The sequence below is a fragment of the Eleutherodactylus coqui genome, chromosome 1 (assembly GCF_035609145.1).
Source record: "Eleutherodactylus coqui strain aEleCoq1 chromosome 1, aEleCoq1.hap1, whole genome shotgun sequence".
Taxonomy (NCBI): Eukaryota; Metazoa; Chordata; class Amphibia; order Anura; family Eleutherodactylidae; genus Eleutherodactylus; species Eleutherodactylus coqui.
This window is the reverse complement of record NC_089837.1, coordinates 319,556,333-319,573,961: the sequence shown is the minus strand read 5'-3', so window position 1 is coordinate 319,573,961 and position 17,629 is coordinate 319,556,333. Positions and strand designations below refer to the sequence as shown.

The 17,629-nt window shown below is 42.5% G+C and overlaps 1 protein-coding gene across 3 annotated transcripts in view; it reads left to right on the top strand.

Annotated features, from left to right (window-relative positions):
• Window positions 1-16,469, top strand: part of NFYC (nuclear transcription factor Y subunit gamma) — a 43,756-nt gene extending 27,287 nt beyond the window's left edge. For all 3 annotated transcript variants that reach the window (XM_066575049.1, XM_066575050.1, XM_066575051.1), the window contains exons 3-10: window positions 1,576-1,647; window positions 5,625-5,738; window positions 6,588-6,683; window positions 11,150-11,323; window positions 11,996-12,154; window positions 13,001-13,108; window positions 15,496-15,555; window positions 15,643-16,469. In XM_066575049.1, the coding sequence (XP_066431146.1) occupies window positions 1,576-1,647; window positions 5,625-5,738; window positions 6,588-6,683; window positions 11,150-11,323; window positions 11,996-12,154; window positions 13,001-13,108; window positions 15,496-15,555; window positions 15,643-15,762 (903 nt within the window). In that variant the 3' untranslated portion in view covers window positions 15,763-16,469. The remainder of the gene's footprint in view (window positions 1-1,575; window positions 1,648-5,624; window positions 5,739-6,587; window positions 6,684-11,149; window positions 11,324-11,995; window positions 12,155-13,000; window positions 13,109-15,495; window positions 15,556-15,642) is intronic.
• The last annotated feature ends 1,160 nt before the right edge of the window (window positions 16,470-17,629 follow it).

The following is a 17,629-nucleotide window of genomic DNA, read 5'->3' as shown; positions in this document are numbered from 1 at the left end:
ACTGATGCTGGTATACCTTCATATGAATAGGATAGAACTGCCCTTATTCCAACAGTAGGAAAATATTAGAGTTGTCTTATTTTCGTGGTTCATGTCTAAAAGCGGAGTATGAAATGTAGAACTCTCGCCTTTCACTAAGTGCTATAACTTTGTAACCAAAAAATGTATACTTTGAGTTAGATGATCCTTCTTCATCTTTATCTATTGAATGCTGCAAATCATGACCTTGCCAGCTGAACTCAAGGAGCAGTGATTTCATTAAGTTGTACAATCCTTCTTCTGGCCTGTCTGTATAGAACCAATCCAGGCCCAGTGCAGCTCCCAGTTTGGCCATGAGCCACCATTTTTATAATCTGGAAGAGATTGATGTTCCCAGGGGGTGGGGAAAAAGTAGATGAACTGTTTTTAGGCTGCATGCACACGGACAGGTCGGATTCTGCATGTGAGAGCCCGCAGCAGAATCCGACCCTGTGCCCGGCCAGCATCCGCACGTACCTGATATCTTTCTTTCTTTCTTTCTTTCTCTGTACTGCGGATGGTCCGCACAGCTCGCTGTCGGACATGCGTAGTACAGATTTTTTTTTTAAACTCCCGCTTTTCCAACGGAATACGCAGCCTGTTCGCAATGTCAGTTGCAGACGGGCCACAGGTTGGAGTGCTTCCATTGACTTCAATGGAAGCCATGCATGCGGAATCCGCAGGAAAATGGAGCATGCTGCGATATTTCCTCTGCATTCAGAAATCACAGTTGATTTCTGTGTAGAACGCAGCGGATCTCCATAGGAAGTGACGGGCAGTATTTGCTGCGGATTTGCAGTGCGGATGCAGACCGCAGATTCCGCAGCAAATATCCTTCCGTGTGCATTCACCCTTAAGCCTAAAACGTATACAGCTATGCTAGCAGTCTGCTTGAACTGCCAAGCATCAAAGTAACTAGATCTAACTAGATTTATGACCCCATAAATGTAGTAGAGGTCATCAGTTAGATTTCCATAGGTTAGTGCATATGCAGTAGCAGCCATGTTACCTTTTTTTTTTTTGCAAGTTAAATATGGTAACTTATGCATTTATTTGGAACAGCCTATGTGGATCTCCCAGGATTACACTTAAAGGGGTTGTCCCGCAGCAGCAAGTGGGGTTATACACTTCTGTATGGCCATATTAATGCACTTTGTAATATACATCGTGCATTAAATATGAGCCATACAGAAGTTATTCACTTACCTGCTCCATTGCTAGCGTCCCCGTCTCCATGGTGCCGTCTAATTTCAGCGTCTAATCGCCCGATTAGACGCGCTTGCGCAGATGGGTCTTTTCCCTTCGGCTCGGCAGCAGCAGCGTTCTGGCTCCGCCCCCTTGTATGCGTCATCGCGTAGCTCCGCCCTGTCACATGTGCCGATTCCAGCCAATCAGGAGGCTGGAATCGGCACACGTCATAACTTTTTCTTCTGCCCGGCGGGGGCGAGACTTGTGATTTACCTCCATCCTATGAGCTATGACTGATGTGTTAGGATGCAGCTATTCCATTCTATGTCCGTTGTGTCCTAACATCTCTTGTGTGGTTTCTCTACACAGAAAGATTTCCGTGTCCAGGAGCTTCCATTGGCTCGAATTAAAAAAATCATGAAGCTTGATGAAGATGTTAAAGTAAGTTACACTGTTTCTTCTTCGTTGCGTTGCAATATACTCTGACACATTCTGAGAAGTAGATCCTCTTTCTCGGTTACATTTCTCTGGATCTTGAAGAAATAAGGCAGACTAAGGGATAGTTGTTTAATGGTAATGCGCTCCTTTCTATAGTATGGCCTAGGCAAATCGAGTCATAGATGAAGTTCTAGACAAAAGTCCTGTGTATGAAGCCGTGAACATTTTGCAGGCTACTGGTTTTATGAAAGTGTCATGTATGGGGAAAGTAATCAGAAATATGCCCTACCCTCGATCGTCTTGGTATTTCAAAGAGAATATAGGCCTCTACCGTATTTTGCCTTGTTTACTTGTTAAGCTGCCTATTCACATTCAACTATTTTAGCGCTACCCATTTTATTTATATGGGCGATGGTGTATACTCCATTATGAAGTATCTTAGGGAGTAAGTAGATCAGATCAACCCAATTGTCCTGCTCTACTTTGCTTCCACTGAGAAGTAAATGCAGCAACATAAACTTTTTGATGAGGCAGTGGCATATTGTGATAGTTGGGTGAGGAGCATTTACTGTTTGATGTATTGTAGGATTTTTTTTTTTTTTATTTATGTTCTACTTTCTGTATATTTTGAGTTATTCATCTTAAGGCTCTCACTGTAACTAGTGTTGACTTTAACTTGGATACGTAGTAATTAGAGATGAGCGAACCTACTCGGCCACGCCCCTTTTTCGCCCGAGCGCCCGCGATTTTCGAGTACTTCCGTTCTCGGGCGAAAAAGATTCGGGGGGGCGCCGTGGGTGAGTTGGGGGTTGCAGCGGGGAGTGGGGGGGAGAGGGAGAGAGAGAGGGCTCCCCGCTGCTACCCCCCGCTCCGCCACGCCTCCACCCGCCCCCCGAATCTTTTCACCCGAGTACGGAAGTACTCGAAAATCGCAGTGCTCGATCGAATACTCGAAATGAGTACGTTCGCTCATCTCTAGTAGTAATTAAATGTGTGTGGTATAGAATCATTAGAAGGCTTTTTTTTTTTTTTTTTTCCCATGACTTAACCCGTTCCCGCTGCAGGGCGTAAGTTTACGTCCTGGCAGCCTGGTACTTCCCGCAACAGGGCGTAAACTTACGTCCTGGGGATAGTGCGGGATCATATGTGATCCCGCAGTATCCCGCAGCGGGAGCCGGCTGTCAGTCACAGCCGGCGTCCCACTGCAACAGCGGGGGGGCATCGGAGATGCGCCCCCCGCTGTTAACCCCTTCTCTGCCGAGATCTAAGTAGATCGCGGCAGGCAAAGAGTTCACAGAGGGAGCGGACTCCCTCTGTCTCCGGCCGGAACTCGCGATGTTATCGCGAGAGCCCGGCCTGTCACCATGGCAACAGGACGCCAGACACTGGCGTCCTGTATTGCCTGTGCCTATAATCGCTGTACAAGCGATAAGGCATGTCAGAGCAGTAGCTCTGCCATGCCTTATGACAGTGATCATCAGGGCAGTGGTTAAAGTCCCTCAGAGGGACACAGTGTAAAAAAAAAAGAAAAATTAAAAAAATGAATTAAAAATAAAATGTAAAAAAACCCATTTTTTATGCTTTTTCTCAGATTAGCATAAAAAAAAGGTAAAAAAAAAATAAAACCCCACATATTTGGTATTGTCGCGGCCGTAACGACGTGTACAATAAGTTGCACATGCTTTTGACTGCACGGAAAAAAACGCTAAAAAACTGAGGCAAAATGCTAATTTTTAGCATTTTGCCTCACTAAAAATGCAATAAAAGTGATCAAAAAAGCCGTATATACCCCAAAATGGTACCAGTAAAAACTACAGCTCGTCTCGCAAAAAATAAGCCCTCACAGAGCGCTGTACATCAAAAAATAAAAAAGTTACAGGACTTTGAATGCAGCAATTTAGAATAGAAAAAAGATTTCCAAAAAAAGGGTTTTTATTGCAGAAAAGTGGGAAAACCTAAAAAAAAATGTAAGAATTTTGGTATCGTTGTAACCGTACCGGTCCGCAGAAAAAATGAAATGTCTCATTTGTGCTGCATGATTAACGCTGTAAAAAAAGAAAAAAAAAAATCTATGGCAGAATTGATGCGTTTTCTCTCCCTGCTATCATAAAATTAAAAAAAAAAATTTTACAATATAGTTTATGTACCCAAAAGTGGCACCGATAAAAACTACAGTTCGCCACGCAAAAAACAAGCCCTCATACGGCTGCGTCGACGGAAAAATAAAAAAGTTATGACTTTTGATAAACGGAGAAGAAAATCCGCCAAAAATTGTTGCGTCCTTAAGCCCAAAATAGGCCATGTCATGAAGGGGTTAAAATTGCTGCACAAGCACTCTTTCTTGGTTGCTGCTGACCAGGACATGTGACTGCTGCAGCCAATCACTGGCCACACAATGACTTTCTATAGGCATTGATTGGCTGCAGCAGTCACATGTCCTGGTCAGCAACAAGGAGGAAGGACAGAGTGATTGTGCAGCAATTTTAAGTGGTGGCAGAACCCCTTTAATAAAAACACTTGAAGAGAAAATTCATTATGAAGTTTGACTCCAGGTTATTTGTATTCTGCTGACAGTGGAACCTGTCAGCACTTGATGGTTGGATATGACTAGATTGGTAAATATTTATTTGGAGAATAGTCTGATTGGATTATGTAAACCTTACCACATCATCTCTTATAGTGGAGGAATAAACCTTAAAATAAGTGATAAAAGTAAACCTTATGCTCACTGTTAGGCCACGTCACGTGTCAGTCATGTGACTAACATGTCATTTGTCATTTCACGGAACACGCCATTCACTTTCTCCAGAAAATAGTTTGTACGGAATAATGAACCGGCTGATTCTTCTTGCAAAAGTTGTTGATTGACTCCATTGAATTACTATTTATTTGTGGAGATAATCCACAGGCAGACATAGGATTATAAACCATTCCTGCGTGTTCTTGAAATAAGCAGTTATGCTGCAATGTGATAGAGAACACAGGTTAACTTCTCTGATCACTTCCATTTCTGGCTAGTAAAGGCCTGGGTGGACAGGACTTGGCCAAGGGGTGCGGCTTAAAGATCTATATCCGATTTCAGGTGGGGCAGGGAGGAAGCATCCTGCTACCGGCAGCCAAACATAGCCTTGTGATGATAAAGGGGCACATTAAAGACTTCTTTATATACAGTAGCCCTCTGTTTTATTTGCAATATAACAACAGGATAAATGGGAGCTGAGAAGATTGAGGAGGACTTTTTATGTGCAGTGTTTCTTTAATTAAATTGAATTTTGCATTTGTTTAAAATTTGTGTGGTGTTGTGTTTTTTTTTTTTTCTGATTACTTGTCCGTACTAATAAAACTAATATAAGGTTAAATTGCAATGTATGTAGCATATGTGTTGACATATCCTCTGTATCTTAGTACGAATAAAACCATTATATTTTATGTTAAGATGTGGTAAGAAGTAAAGGCCCATTTAGACACAACGATTATCACTCTAAATTCGCTAAAAAGGCGCCTTTTGAGCGATAATCGTTGCGTCTAAACGCGCGGCCATTGTGCACAGTACGTTCATCGCTTATTTCTAGCCAGATAGAAATGAGAGATGAGCCTTATCAGCACCGCACACTGATATCTCAGCGGGCAGTGCTGATAGCATTCTTTCAGCTGGTATCTTGCTGGCAGTTCTCAGTGGGACACCAGCTGAAAGCGCCGAGAACAAAGCAGCTGTTTGCGTATTAAAAAACAGCTGCATTGTTCTCGGAGCGACCGCGGCGGTGTAGCACTCCGCCTGCACTCTTTGATAGCTAATTAGCTACTTAGAGTTATGCAAAGATCGCTCAAAACTGTCTGTCGTTTGAGCGATTATCATTCCGTGTAAATGGGCCTTGAAGCTGCACAGACCTACCTAACATCCAGACGTGTTTAATTGGAGAACAAAAAGATTTTTCGATGTCTTGTTGAACCTTTTTCTGATATGGTAACTTGTGATTTAGATGATCAGTGCTGAAGCTCCAGTACTCTTTGCCAAAGCCGCCCAGATCTTTATAACAGAGTTGACCCTGCGTGCCTGGATACACACGGAAGACAACAAGAGGAGGACATTGCAGGTAATGACGCTGGTGTGCCGTAGTGCCTCATGGAAAAGCATGCTTAACTGCTAATTCTGAATTATTATTGTCAGGATAAGCTTATGTAAATATCAATGAGGACATCATGTTTCAAGTGCGTGTAAGTGGCCATCCTACCAAAGCTGTGATCCTTAGTTTAAAAATGAGATATTGAGAAAGCTTGGCATAAATCCAAGAAGTCTTCATCTGCCCTTCACTTGTATATAAGCCTCCTTAAAGAGGATCTTCCAACTCTCTTGATGTCTGTTCCAGTCAATATTTGTATTCATGACTTAACAATTTTGGAGCATCTTTTCTTAAAACTCTGTGTTGTACCGTTCCCCCCTATTAAGCTGCTTTCACACTTGCATTAGGGCTCCGTTCAGGGTTTCCATTCCTTCGCTCTGGTTTTGAAGGCGAGAAAGTGAAATGGGAAAAAAATCAATGTCTGCTTCCATTCAGTCAGGTTTCCATTGTTTTGGATGGAAAAATGACTCTGCAGACTGCGCTATTTTCTTGTCCGAAAGAATGGAAACCTGACAGAATGGAAGCAAACTGAAGTCTTTCCATTTCCTTTTGTTTGTTTGTTTTTTGTTTTTTTTTTTGCAACCCCATTGAAATCAATGGTGAAAAAACATCAGTTGTTCTTATTGTTTGTTTTATTTCCATCTCTCTCCTCCAAAAATGGAACAGAGAAACGGAAACCCTGATGTGAAACCACCCATGTTCCTCCTCAGGATTAATAAACCAATTGACAGATACGCAGGCAGCTACACTTTTATTTTTGTGATTTCTTTTAGCCCTTGAGCTTTAACCAATTTATTTTTTCTGTTTCCTTTGTTGTCTTAGAGGAACGACATTGCTATGGCAATCACAAAATTTGACCAGTTTGATTTCCTAATTGATATTGTTCCCCGGGATGAGCTAAAGCCTCCAAAACGCCAGGTAAGTCTCCTGCACAAGGTGAAGCTGTACACGGCCCAGTATACATGCTACGCTGGATCTGTCCCCTTTACATGGTACCTGGATGTTTGATAGATAATCTGTATTCGCGGAATGTTATTGGCTCCTTTAGTAAATGCTTAATTTTTCCCCCGCTATATAATTATTGCAAAACTAAAGCTCAGTATCCCGTGGGATGTTATTAGTCTGACCATCCACAGACCATGATGGGGGCTCGAAAATGCATTTAAGCTAACGGGGTTCAGGTAGAAGTGTGAGCAGAGCCAGAATCTTTTAGCCATGCGACTGAAGGTTAAGTGATGAATATGTTGGCCCATATTTACCATGGCTGGCATACCCTATACCTGTCTAAGAAATAGTTGGAGTAATGTACAGCAAATTTATTAAGACTTGCGTCTCTTATAAATCTGCTTTATTGTGGACTTTAACAGCCATAAAATGATATCTATACCTGTTATGTGATATGCAAGCTCTCTACTTCATAAATTTGACTAAAACTACTACTTTAAGTAGGCTCACTGTTCTCCAGCCTTTACAGATAGCAGGGAGAGTTGACTATGTGATTGTTCATGACTTCATTTCTGGGTGCATAGCCTGATGCGGGGTCAGGTTGTGCACCCGGATGTGGGAACCAGCCAACGGAGGAACAGGTGATCAAGGGCAGGAGGGAGTATTGCTTATGTTTCACCACTTTGGACCTGTTTGTTTTCGCCCTGCATAACACTCTTTACTGTTGCTGTTGGGTTCATTCATACGTTTGATCAGACGGGCGGTCACTGTCTTAAATACACGGACAGCTTTTGTAAAGGTGGCCCATTCTGTAAATTGATTCAAACATGGCTGCTATGGATCCCGCAGTTCAAATATGCCTGTGTACATTAGGCCATATACAGAGCCAATGATGGGGACCCTGAATACGCAATAAAAACGTTTAAGTATGGCGCGTAAAAAAAAAAAAAAAGCCAAGGGAATATGTGTGTTTGCTTTTTTGTTGAACCACTACCTGAGCAGAAGCTCTGTCTGTTCTGATGTTTATAGTCTGTAGGCAGGAATTGGTTAAAAATTATCCTAAAAAGCTACAAAAGCGTGTGAAGGAGTCCTTAATAAGCCATCTTATTTAAATATGTAGTGTCAGTCCTGTTAGCAGTGTTGGTTCCCTGTAAGTAAACCAAATTAGAAGGGTTTCTATCATTAAACATGTTCTAATTTTCCCCTCCTCATTCAAACACTCGATCATATCCCCTCTGCTAAAGAAACCGACCCTTGACGTGATCGACGCTGCCAACTACCGACCCATCTCAAACCTCCCCTTCATTTCCAAACTACTAGAACGCCTGGTCTATTCTTGCTTCGCATGCTTTTTCTCAGATAACTCTCTCCTTGACACCCTACAGTACGGCTTCCACCCATCACATTAAACCAAAACCGTCCTTACCAAAGTATCGAACAATCTGATGACAGCCAAATTGAGGGGTTACTACTCCCTACTAATCTTCCTTGACTTGTCCGCTGCATTTGACGCTTTCGACCATGACCTCCTATTTGCTATCCTTCGCTCCATCGGTATAAAGGACACTGCTCTCTCCTGGTTCTCCTACCTCTCTGACCGCTCTTTCAGCTTCTCCTTTGCTGGCTTTATCTCCTCTCCTCTCTCCCTTGCTGTTGGGGTCCCCCGGGGCTCTGTCCTCGGCCCCTTTCTGTTCTCTATCTGCATAGCCCCAATCTGACAAACCAACACAGATTCGGAATCCAATACCACCTCTGTGCTGACAACACCCAGTTATACACATCTTCCTGCGATATCTCTGCGCCTTTCCTCCAAAACATCACCGACTGTCTGCTGTCTAACACCATGTTCTCCCTTTGTCTCAAACCTAATCTCTCAAAATTGACCACCTTGTCTTTCCGCCTTCAACCAGCCAACCTCCCCCAACATCTTCATATCCGTATCCGGCACAATCATAACCCCCCCATATCCAATCTCTGGACCGAACATGCCAGCTAAAGACACTTGTCACCCTCATCCATTCCAGACTCGACTACTGCAACTCACTGCTCATTGGCCTTCCTCGCACCAGACTCTCACCCCTCCAATCCATACTAAATTCAGCAGCTAGACTCCTTTTCATAACCAGCCGCTTCTCAGATGCCTCTGCATTATGCCATTTGCTGTATTGGCCATGCACTACAAAACTCAATTCAAACTCTTCACCCTGACCTACAATGCTCTCCACGGCACCAAGAACGTATATTGCTTCCCTCCTGTCCATACATCACCCAGCCTGCACGCTCTAATTTGCTAACACACCCAGATTAACGCCCTTCTAATATGAACCTCACATGCTCACCTCCAGGACTTCTCTAGAGCAGCACTGATCCCCTGGAACGCTCTACCCCAAAACATCCAGACAATCCCCGATGCGGCTTTAAAGGCGCATCTCTTCAAAGAAGCATGCCAGACCTTTTGGTCTAGTCCCCCACCCCCACAATATGCCCCCTGCCCTCCCTATAGCTTTCCACTTTTGTCTATCATGTACACTATCTGCCCCTCACCCTGTTTGTGTTCTATAAACTGTATATTAAATGTTATCGTCACATTGCTGTGTTTCCCCTTGCTCTACCGCCTGCCCCTGTACCTTCTGTATCACCCCCACCCTCTCTGTTTCTAAAAAATTGAATACCCCATGTAACTTTAGTAATTCCTGTGATTGTCATATTGTTTGTGTTCCCCATGTACCTCCAAAGCGCCGTGGAAAAAGTTGGCGCTATACAAATAAAGATTATTAATAATGGGGGGCTGAGAGGTTTCGGAATAAATGGACCTGTGGATTACGTAATATACAGCATGGAGCACGGCAATGGAAGTCTTGGTGCTCCAAATGGCTTACCACCGTTTGACCTGTAAACTATGCCACATCTCTCTTCAGCTCCTTTATCTACGGGCAGGCTCAGCTGCTGTAAACATCCTTGACTGGAAGCTGTGACATGATGGAAAAGGCTTTCAGTCGGATGTTTACAGCTGTTGGCTGCTACACTCTTCTGCCACGGTTCATGGGTAAAATGAAGCAAACCCCCTGCTCACAGTAACTTTTTCAAGAACCCCAGTAATCATATTTGGTGCGAATTGAACACATTCTGTCAAGGTTTTGGTAAACTTCTACTTGGAATTTTTGGGCAAATGATGATTTCTTTTTGATATTCAGACTCCTAGGGGTATAATCTCATAAGTAATATCATATCATTACGATATGCCATCCCTTTATAATCGGTGGGAATCTGACTGCTAGGACCTCCACCAATCTTGCAAACAAAGGGACTGCACCACCGCGATCATGACACAACATTGCCGGAAGTGGGAAAACAGAGACCAGGGAAACATTGTCCTCAGAGTGGCAAGGGATTGGTAAAGTATTACTCCCTTTGTTATTTTGAGGGTGGGGGGAATCACGTGATTGGAAAAGCCCTTTAAGTAGGCCAGTTAATAGATGCCATAATTAAAAAGGTCTCACCAATTGTCTTTTAAGACATGCGTTCACACCTTTAGCTAATGTAGATCAACACTGTAAACAACTGGTGGCTTGTATGCTGTACGTGAAATTTACTTTGTTACATGTGATTCAGCCATCTGAGTCCTTGACGGGGACCTGCCAGTGAAAGAATGGTTAAGGTGATAGGATGGTACGGTTTTCACGCCCCAACCCAGTGTACAGGGCCGTTTTGTTTTCGGATTGTGACGAAAACAGCAGTTTTGCGTTGCAGATAAATTGCAGCAGTGCTAAAGATAACCCGTCTCTTGGTTCTGTCTTAGATGCCGGTGACGAAAGGCGTATATACACAGGCAAATGCTCTTCTTAAAATGATTGTAATTGCTCCTTCCCTGTGTGAGATTACACCGCAGCTCTTCATTGTAACACCCGAGTCTCACAAACCTCAGGATAATAGCTACCTCTTCTGCATCCTTCATTCTGCTGACTTTCTTCCGGCAGTGAGACTTTGATAATTATTGGTGGGGAGCATCTCTTACACCTTGCCCCTTCTTTCTGAATAGCAAGACAAGACACAATGGGGACCTTTATGAGAATAACTTGGGTGTTTGCCAGCTGTGCGGAAGAGGGAAACGGTAAAGGATGTATAAAATCTTTGTTCTCTGCTCTAAAAGTTACATGGAGCTGGAAAGAAACCCATGTGCAGGGCTTGTAAACATCCTACACTCTCAGCTGTGAATATGATATGGCTGGGAGAAGGGTGTTTACCCCCTCTGCCGTGGAATAACCAGCGCACTACAGCTCGTTTTCCAACCAAATATAGATGTCTAGTCTTATAAGAAAGCCCTAAGGTATTTTGCTATAGGGTTTTTTTCTCAAGAAAGGGCACTTAATTTTTTTTTTTTTTTTTTTGTACTTTGACCCATTGGTTTCATTAATCTTTTATTGTATGCTCTCGATTAGGAAGAGGTTCGGCAAGCAGTGACTCCAGCAGAACCCGTCCAGTACTACTTTACATTGGCCCAACAACCAGCGGCGGTACAAGTCCAGGGGCAGGCAGCTGGTCAGCAGACCACTACTTCAACAACTACCCTCCAGCCCGGCCAGATTATTATTGCTCAACCACAACAAGGACAGGTCAGATAAATATGGCTAAAGCTGCATGTTGTTACTTCTTCTGTTCCCTTTCTTTATATATCGGTAAGATGTTAGATGTGAGACCATGAGTGGCTTAAATGAAAGGCTTGTTTACTAGATCAGTTCTGCACCACGCGTTAAGTATAAATATTATATATGTGCAAGTTCTTTGCAGGACTTTCAAGATTAGATTTCTTGGGGAGGTCTTAAATCTAGTGCAAGGGAAAGTTACCTATAGATTATTTTGTTTCATAGCAAGAGTCTATGGGAGTTGCTAGGGCTCCTTGCAATAGGTTTTTATAAATCTTCCCTAGTGAATATATGATTTTTAGGTTTTAAATGCGTTTTTTGATTAAATAAACATTGATAGCAGTAGTAGGGGGAAAAAATTGTTCTCACCAGCTCCCCCAAAAGTCCCCATCTCTTTACATTGGATGTAGTGGTGTATATACAGGGCTGAGAGTATCTGTTCCTAGCATGTGTTACTGTATATGGGATGTCACTAGACTTCGAGACAGCGCTGAGGTCACAGGTCACTCCGACTGACCTGCATATCAATGGAGAGGTAGACTTATACGAAATGAGCTGTCCTCATCGGGGCAGAAATTTAAGCAAACTTTGAAGAAAAAGTCAACCCCTTTTGAGCTCATCTATCACTGTTTTTCCTTACAGAGTGCACCAGTAACTATGCAGGTGGGAGAAGGTCAGCAAGTGCAGATTGTCCAGGCCCAACCACAAGGTCAGAACCAGCAAGGTCAGAGTGGAACAGGACAAACCATGCAAGTTATGCAGCAAATAATCACCAATACGGGAGAGATCCAGCAGATTCCGGTATGGATGACAACTAGTTGCTTGATTGCTCTTCTCATTATGTGCCTTGTTGGTTGCAGCATTTCAAAGCTTCCATCCGTCTCCAATTCTGTATCCAAAGCTGTAAATGCTTTGCATAAAAGGGGTCCACTCAGAATGCAAGTCATTTATAGTTACCCTTTTTGTTAGGATATTTTCAAGAATGCTGCATAAGAGAATTGGATGTTCACAAACTTGTTACCATGGGCTTTAGCCCCAGTTTTTCATAATTTTTATTTTGACCTCTAGATGGCATATTTTCAAGTGCAGGTATTGCAGATCACAACCATACTGCTGCGGAGACATTATAACATGATTTAAGTGTTTGAAAATGGAAAACTGTTTATTAACGGGCATTCATGTACAATGTTGAACCTATATTTGCCCCGTACTCTGTAGAGTGTTAACTGAACTGTCATTGAGAAGGAAAGTGTCCAATTGTATGAATGTAAGTGAAGGGCTCAGTAAAGTGAAAAATTCTGTACCAGGAATGCACTGTCCATGAATGGTAGTATTCGGTTTTGTGAGCTTTGACCTGCATATCTGAGTCTACATGCCTTGCAGCTGATCCCAGATATAGGTGCCTAGCATGTCCTGTAGGTAATTATGTACTAGCTGGAAGCTGACTCTTGGCTGTGCGTTTGCTGCTTCAGTTTCAATGGGGTGATATCTGTTTGATTTTCAGCCATTATTTTTGAATATAGGGCTGCTTTAGAGGCAGCTTATAGGCTTGGGCCGTACAACCAGGCACAGAGAATCTGCATTGCCCCTCCTATTTCTAATTAATTTTGCTAATTATTTGCTGCTTATTCTAATCACTTCTTGTAGGTGCAGCTTAACACAGGGCAGCTTCAGTACATACGTCTTGCTCAGCCAATGTCCGGAACTCAGGTTGTCCAGGGACAGATTCAGACCTTAACAGCCAATGCACAACAGGTAATGGTTTTCAATTCTCATTTATGTCACTTACGTATTTCTTTTCTCTGAATTAATCTTGTACAGTGCTGTGGGTTAGACAAACGCATGCTTCAGAGCAGATCAACCTCAGTAACACAATACTATGGGGGATATACAGGGGTTTATCACAATAATGGGAAATTCTAGATGTTTACACTTTAGCGTTTACCTTTGCGGCCAATATTGCATTTTTCAGTTGCTGTTTTGCCTTCAAGGCTTTGTCTGCTGTCATAACTCTTGATGCCATACCACTGGATACACAAAGTAAACTGGCGGTGTTGGTGACAGGTTCTAACTAGACGGGCACCAGTAATCTGTCCTCTCTAAGAGCCTGTAAGGTTTGACATCTCACATGATCCGCAACACTAAATACCATATGCAGGTGAATTACTATTTTACTGTTGACTTGCATAGACACTACATATTAGCAACAAACGTGCCGAAGTCCATGTGCTTATTGCTGCATGCATTATCTATCCTAGGCGGTTCCATTATTTTGGAAGACTTTCTGCAGAAATACACAGGGGTTGATCATGATACCTGTGGCTCCCAGATAGCTTCCGTTTCAACATAATGAACTACTAGAGATTAGTTTGCACCAGATTGTAAGGCCACAACCTCCATCTACTTGGTTATAAAGCACTTTTCTTTTTTTTTTTTGGGGGGGGGGGTGACTCAACCTGTCCAAAGTAGGTGCATGTTTCTTCTGTTGAAAAGAATCTGTGACTTGGCAGCTCTTTACATGGCATGTTATGGATGTTCAAGAAAAGAAATGGAAAGTGCTGAGATCGGTTAATAGATTGCATGCACTACATACTAACTCGGGCATAGAAGACCTTTAGGCGTCATGTCCACAGGCGGGTCGGATTCAGCCAGTGAGCTATACGTACATGGGTCTTGCAGGCTGCGGCGTCTTTTTTTTTTTTTTTTTCTTCTTCTCTTAAATCTGCTTTCCCGCGGGATCTGCAGCTCGTCCGCAGTGTCAGCTGTGGGCGGGCTGCCTGATCGGAAGGCTTCAACTGACCTCAATGGAAGCCGTCCATGCGGGAACCGCAGCAAAATGGAGCATGCTGCGACTTGTTTTCCGGACTAGAAGGTCCGCAAAACAAATCTGCATGCTTTAATTAAGCTGCGTACGCTCATGTCTCCCTATGCACTGCATGAATTGTGGATCGTCCACATGGATTCCACAAATCAAATCCAACCATGGACATGAGGCCTTAGAAGTTTTGTACTGACCAAGGGGTTCATGTGTGGACACCTCTCAGCAATCTTGTTCTATTGTATGAGTCACAGCAGTCGCAGGGAGTCCTTATTTGAGCTTTTATGGCAAAAGTACTCATAGTCTTATCTTTGGCAGGGTATCTTGAGGATGACCCAAAATGTCTTGTGATGGATACCTATTAAATTTGAGCTTTGGCTTCCTGCTCTGAAACACGTGACTGTTTGTTTTATTTGGGAAGGAAAATGCTAGGCACGGGTAAAGGTTTTAGAATCCTGAACTTCCACGTTCATATCGATGCACATGAAATAGAAGGGCCTCCAGTTCAGGTTATTATATACAGGGCTTTATGCAAAACACATAAGAGAGTCCAATAAGAGATTACACTGCTATGCAGAATGAACATTTTCTTCTACATCTGACATAAATACAGGTGATCTCTAACTCATTTTGAGAGGACCTCATGAAGTTACTGACTTGCTGTCTTTTAAATGCTTTTTCAGTGTCTCATTGAAAGGGCCACAACTCTTTGACATAGCCATATGAGGGCTTGTGTTTTTTTTTTTCCCTCAGTGGACGCAGCTTCCTAATGCTCTGAGCGCAGACAGTTCTTTATGTAGTGTGGTGCAGTGCCCCCCACCTGTAGGATGGTAAAATCGATTTTTCAAAAAAAAAAAAAAAACACTTGTGAAGCAACTAAAAGGCGATTTTAATTTAATTAATCGCCCAGTCCTACTATTTGATATTGCAGACTTGGAACAGACAGTCTTAATCACAGTGACTTATGCTGGAGGATGAATTTGATGCCACATTAGACAAACTTTTTTTTGCTACTGATAAGTTGGCTTAGTGTACACTAGTTTTGCACCAAACTTTGGCACATGTTGTTGCACATGCCATGCACCTTTGTGAAAAGCCGTACCCTTTTACCAACTCTGCAACAGAAAATGTGTCTAAAATGCATAATAAATGTGGTGCAAAGCTAGGGGTGTTTTTTTTTTGGTGCTATTTATGCCAGAAAACCGGCGCATTTTCAATAGTATATCTGTCTTTTAGTTATGTACATAAAAGCACCTGTTCCATCTGAAATGTTGTACTGAAGACATACCATATCGTTGCTTATAAAGATGCTTTTTCATTTTAGATAACGCAAGCGGAAGTGCAGCAAGGTCAACAGCAATTCAGTCAGTTCACTGATGGACAGGTAACGCGCACAGAGGGGTTTTAAAGCTCCTTAAACCATTGTTGCCCCAGTTTTGACTGCATGTAATACCCATTTTCTGTTTTCCAGCAATTATATCAGATTCAGCAAGTTACCATGCCTGCTGGCCAGGATATCACACAGCCCTTGTTCATCCAGTCCAGTGGTCAAGCAGCTGATGGACAAGCTACACAGGTCACTGGAGACTGATGACATGACCGGGGGATGAAGGGGGCAATGGTAGACGGAGCACAGGCATACACAAACACATGGATTTCCTGTCGTGTTCTGACTTCAGTGCATCAAATGGTCAAGAGTCTGCAGTTTATGCTCCGTTTCTAATAAGGTGGAACATTGACTCCTCCAGGATATCTGTGCGCAATATCTGAGATCTGAAAATCACTGTAGTATGCACCAAAGAAGGTGGAAAGTTGTACCCAGCAGCCCCGCAACAAAAGAACTTCAGAAACCCAATGCACTTGTTTGCATTGCGCATTTTTAGCAGTCGTCATCTTCACACTGTACAATAAACACTTGAGTAACAATTTCAAAACGCCATTGGGGGTCCCACAAGGCATCCCTTCTGGAAGGGCTAGAGGGTTTTTATGCCTCTGCAAAATATATTACCAGAGTATGTCCCTGCATCTCATTTGTACCCTTTCCTTGGTTTTCTATTTTTCCTCTCCACAATCCTGCCTTTTTGTAAGATTTAATGGAAAGAAGGGCAATTTATTTAACCCCTTTTTGGCTTCCTATCCTGTTCAGTTGTTTGTGATTGAAACTGGTAAATGTGAACAGGGGGTTAAATGTTATAAATATATAATTTTTTTTTTTCTTTTTTATTTTAAGTATTGTGCTCGTCTGAACTGAACGCATGTGAAATCTTTGCACAGACAGCAATAAAATTTCTTTTTAGATATCCTTTTTATTTCCTACATGTACGTTACATCCATAAGATTATGTCAACCTTTAGAAATAATTTTACAACCTATTCACTGGTATACTTTTTACAAAGCCCTTTGAACCTTTTATACATACATTATATTACTTGTACTGATCAGTACTTAGGGTCATTTAATGTCGCGCAGTAGCTTTACTTTCTATGTGGATTGATCCAGTGTATAATTAAATGGTGCTCAAAAGTGGATATTCTTCTTTTTAAGGAAAGTGGGTGGAGACATGCAGCCAATTCTAGCAGAACACTGCTCTATAAACCAATTTCATATATAGTACGTATGGGCCAAATTTTCAGGTTTGTACAACATCGGGAAGTTAGAGAATTAGTGGCGAGTAAGTCAGTTAGGGCTTTCACTAAAATTTATATTGGTGAAAGCCCTAACTGACTCTCCACTAATTCTCTAACTTCCCGATGACACACTAGCATTCTTTAGGCCCTAAATAGAATTGAATAATTAAGTTGCGACCTCTTTATATTTCCTAAGTGCAAAAGTGACACTCTATGTAATGTAACCAATAACGCACATCTGAACCTCAAAAACATGATATTTGCCACATCCATTCTTTCCTTTACCAAGTAAGAAAAGGAAACTGGTCGCAACCTCAATAATCAGTTCTAAACCTGAAATAATCTGCAGTTCTTTTCTTAGAAACCTTAAAGCCTAAGAAAATGGGTTGTATACTGAGAAGAATCTACCTCGTCTCTACGTGTATACACTGCGGACAGTCTAACGCTCCTCTATGTGTATACACTAAAAAGAATCTAGTCACCTCTGTCTGCATTTACTGAGCGGAAGAAAGCCGCCATGGACTTCAGGGATGGAGCATGCCTTTAAGGCTAAGAAGGGGCTGCAAACTCCAGTCTCGGGGTACATTTGAATAAAAAACGGGGTTAGTTTAAGGGTAAAAAGTGAGGAGAGTTGGAGGGGGGGGGGGCACACCCTGCAGAGGGACATTGGTACATGCAGTCTGAGGAGAATCTTAACACTCCTCTAGGTGAATACTTATTTTACTCCTCAGTTCCTCTGAAGTAACCACACCTTCAGCTAGTTTACAGTATATAGTTGTTCAAAGCTATTTATAGGGGTAGTCCCACCACAATAATTCTATCTAATACACG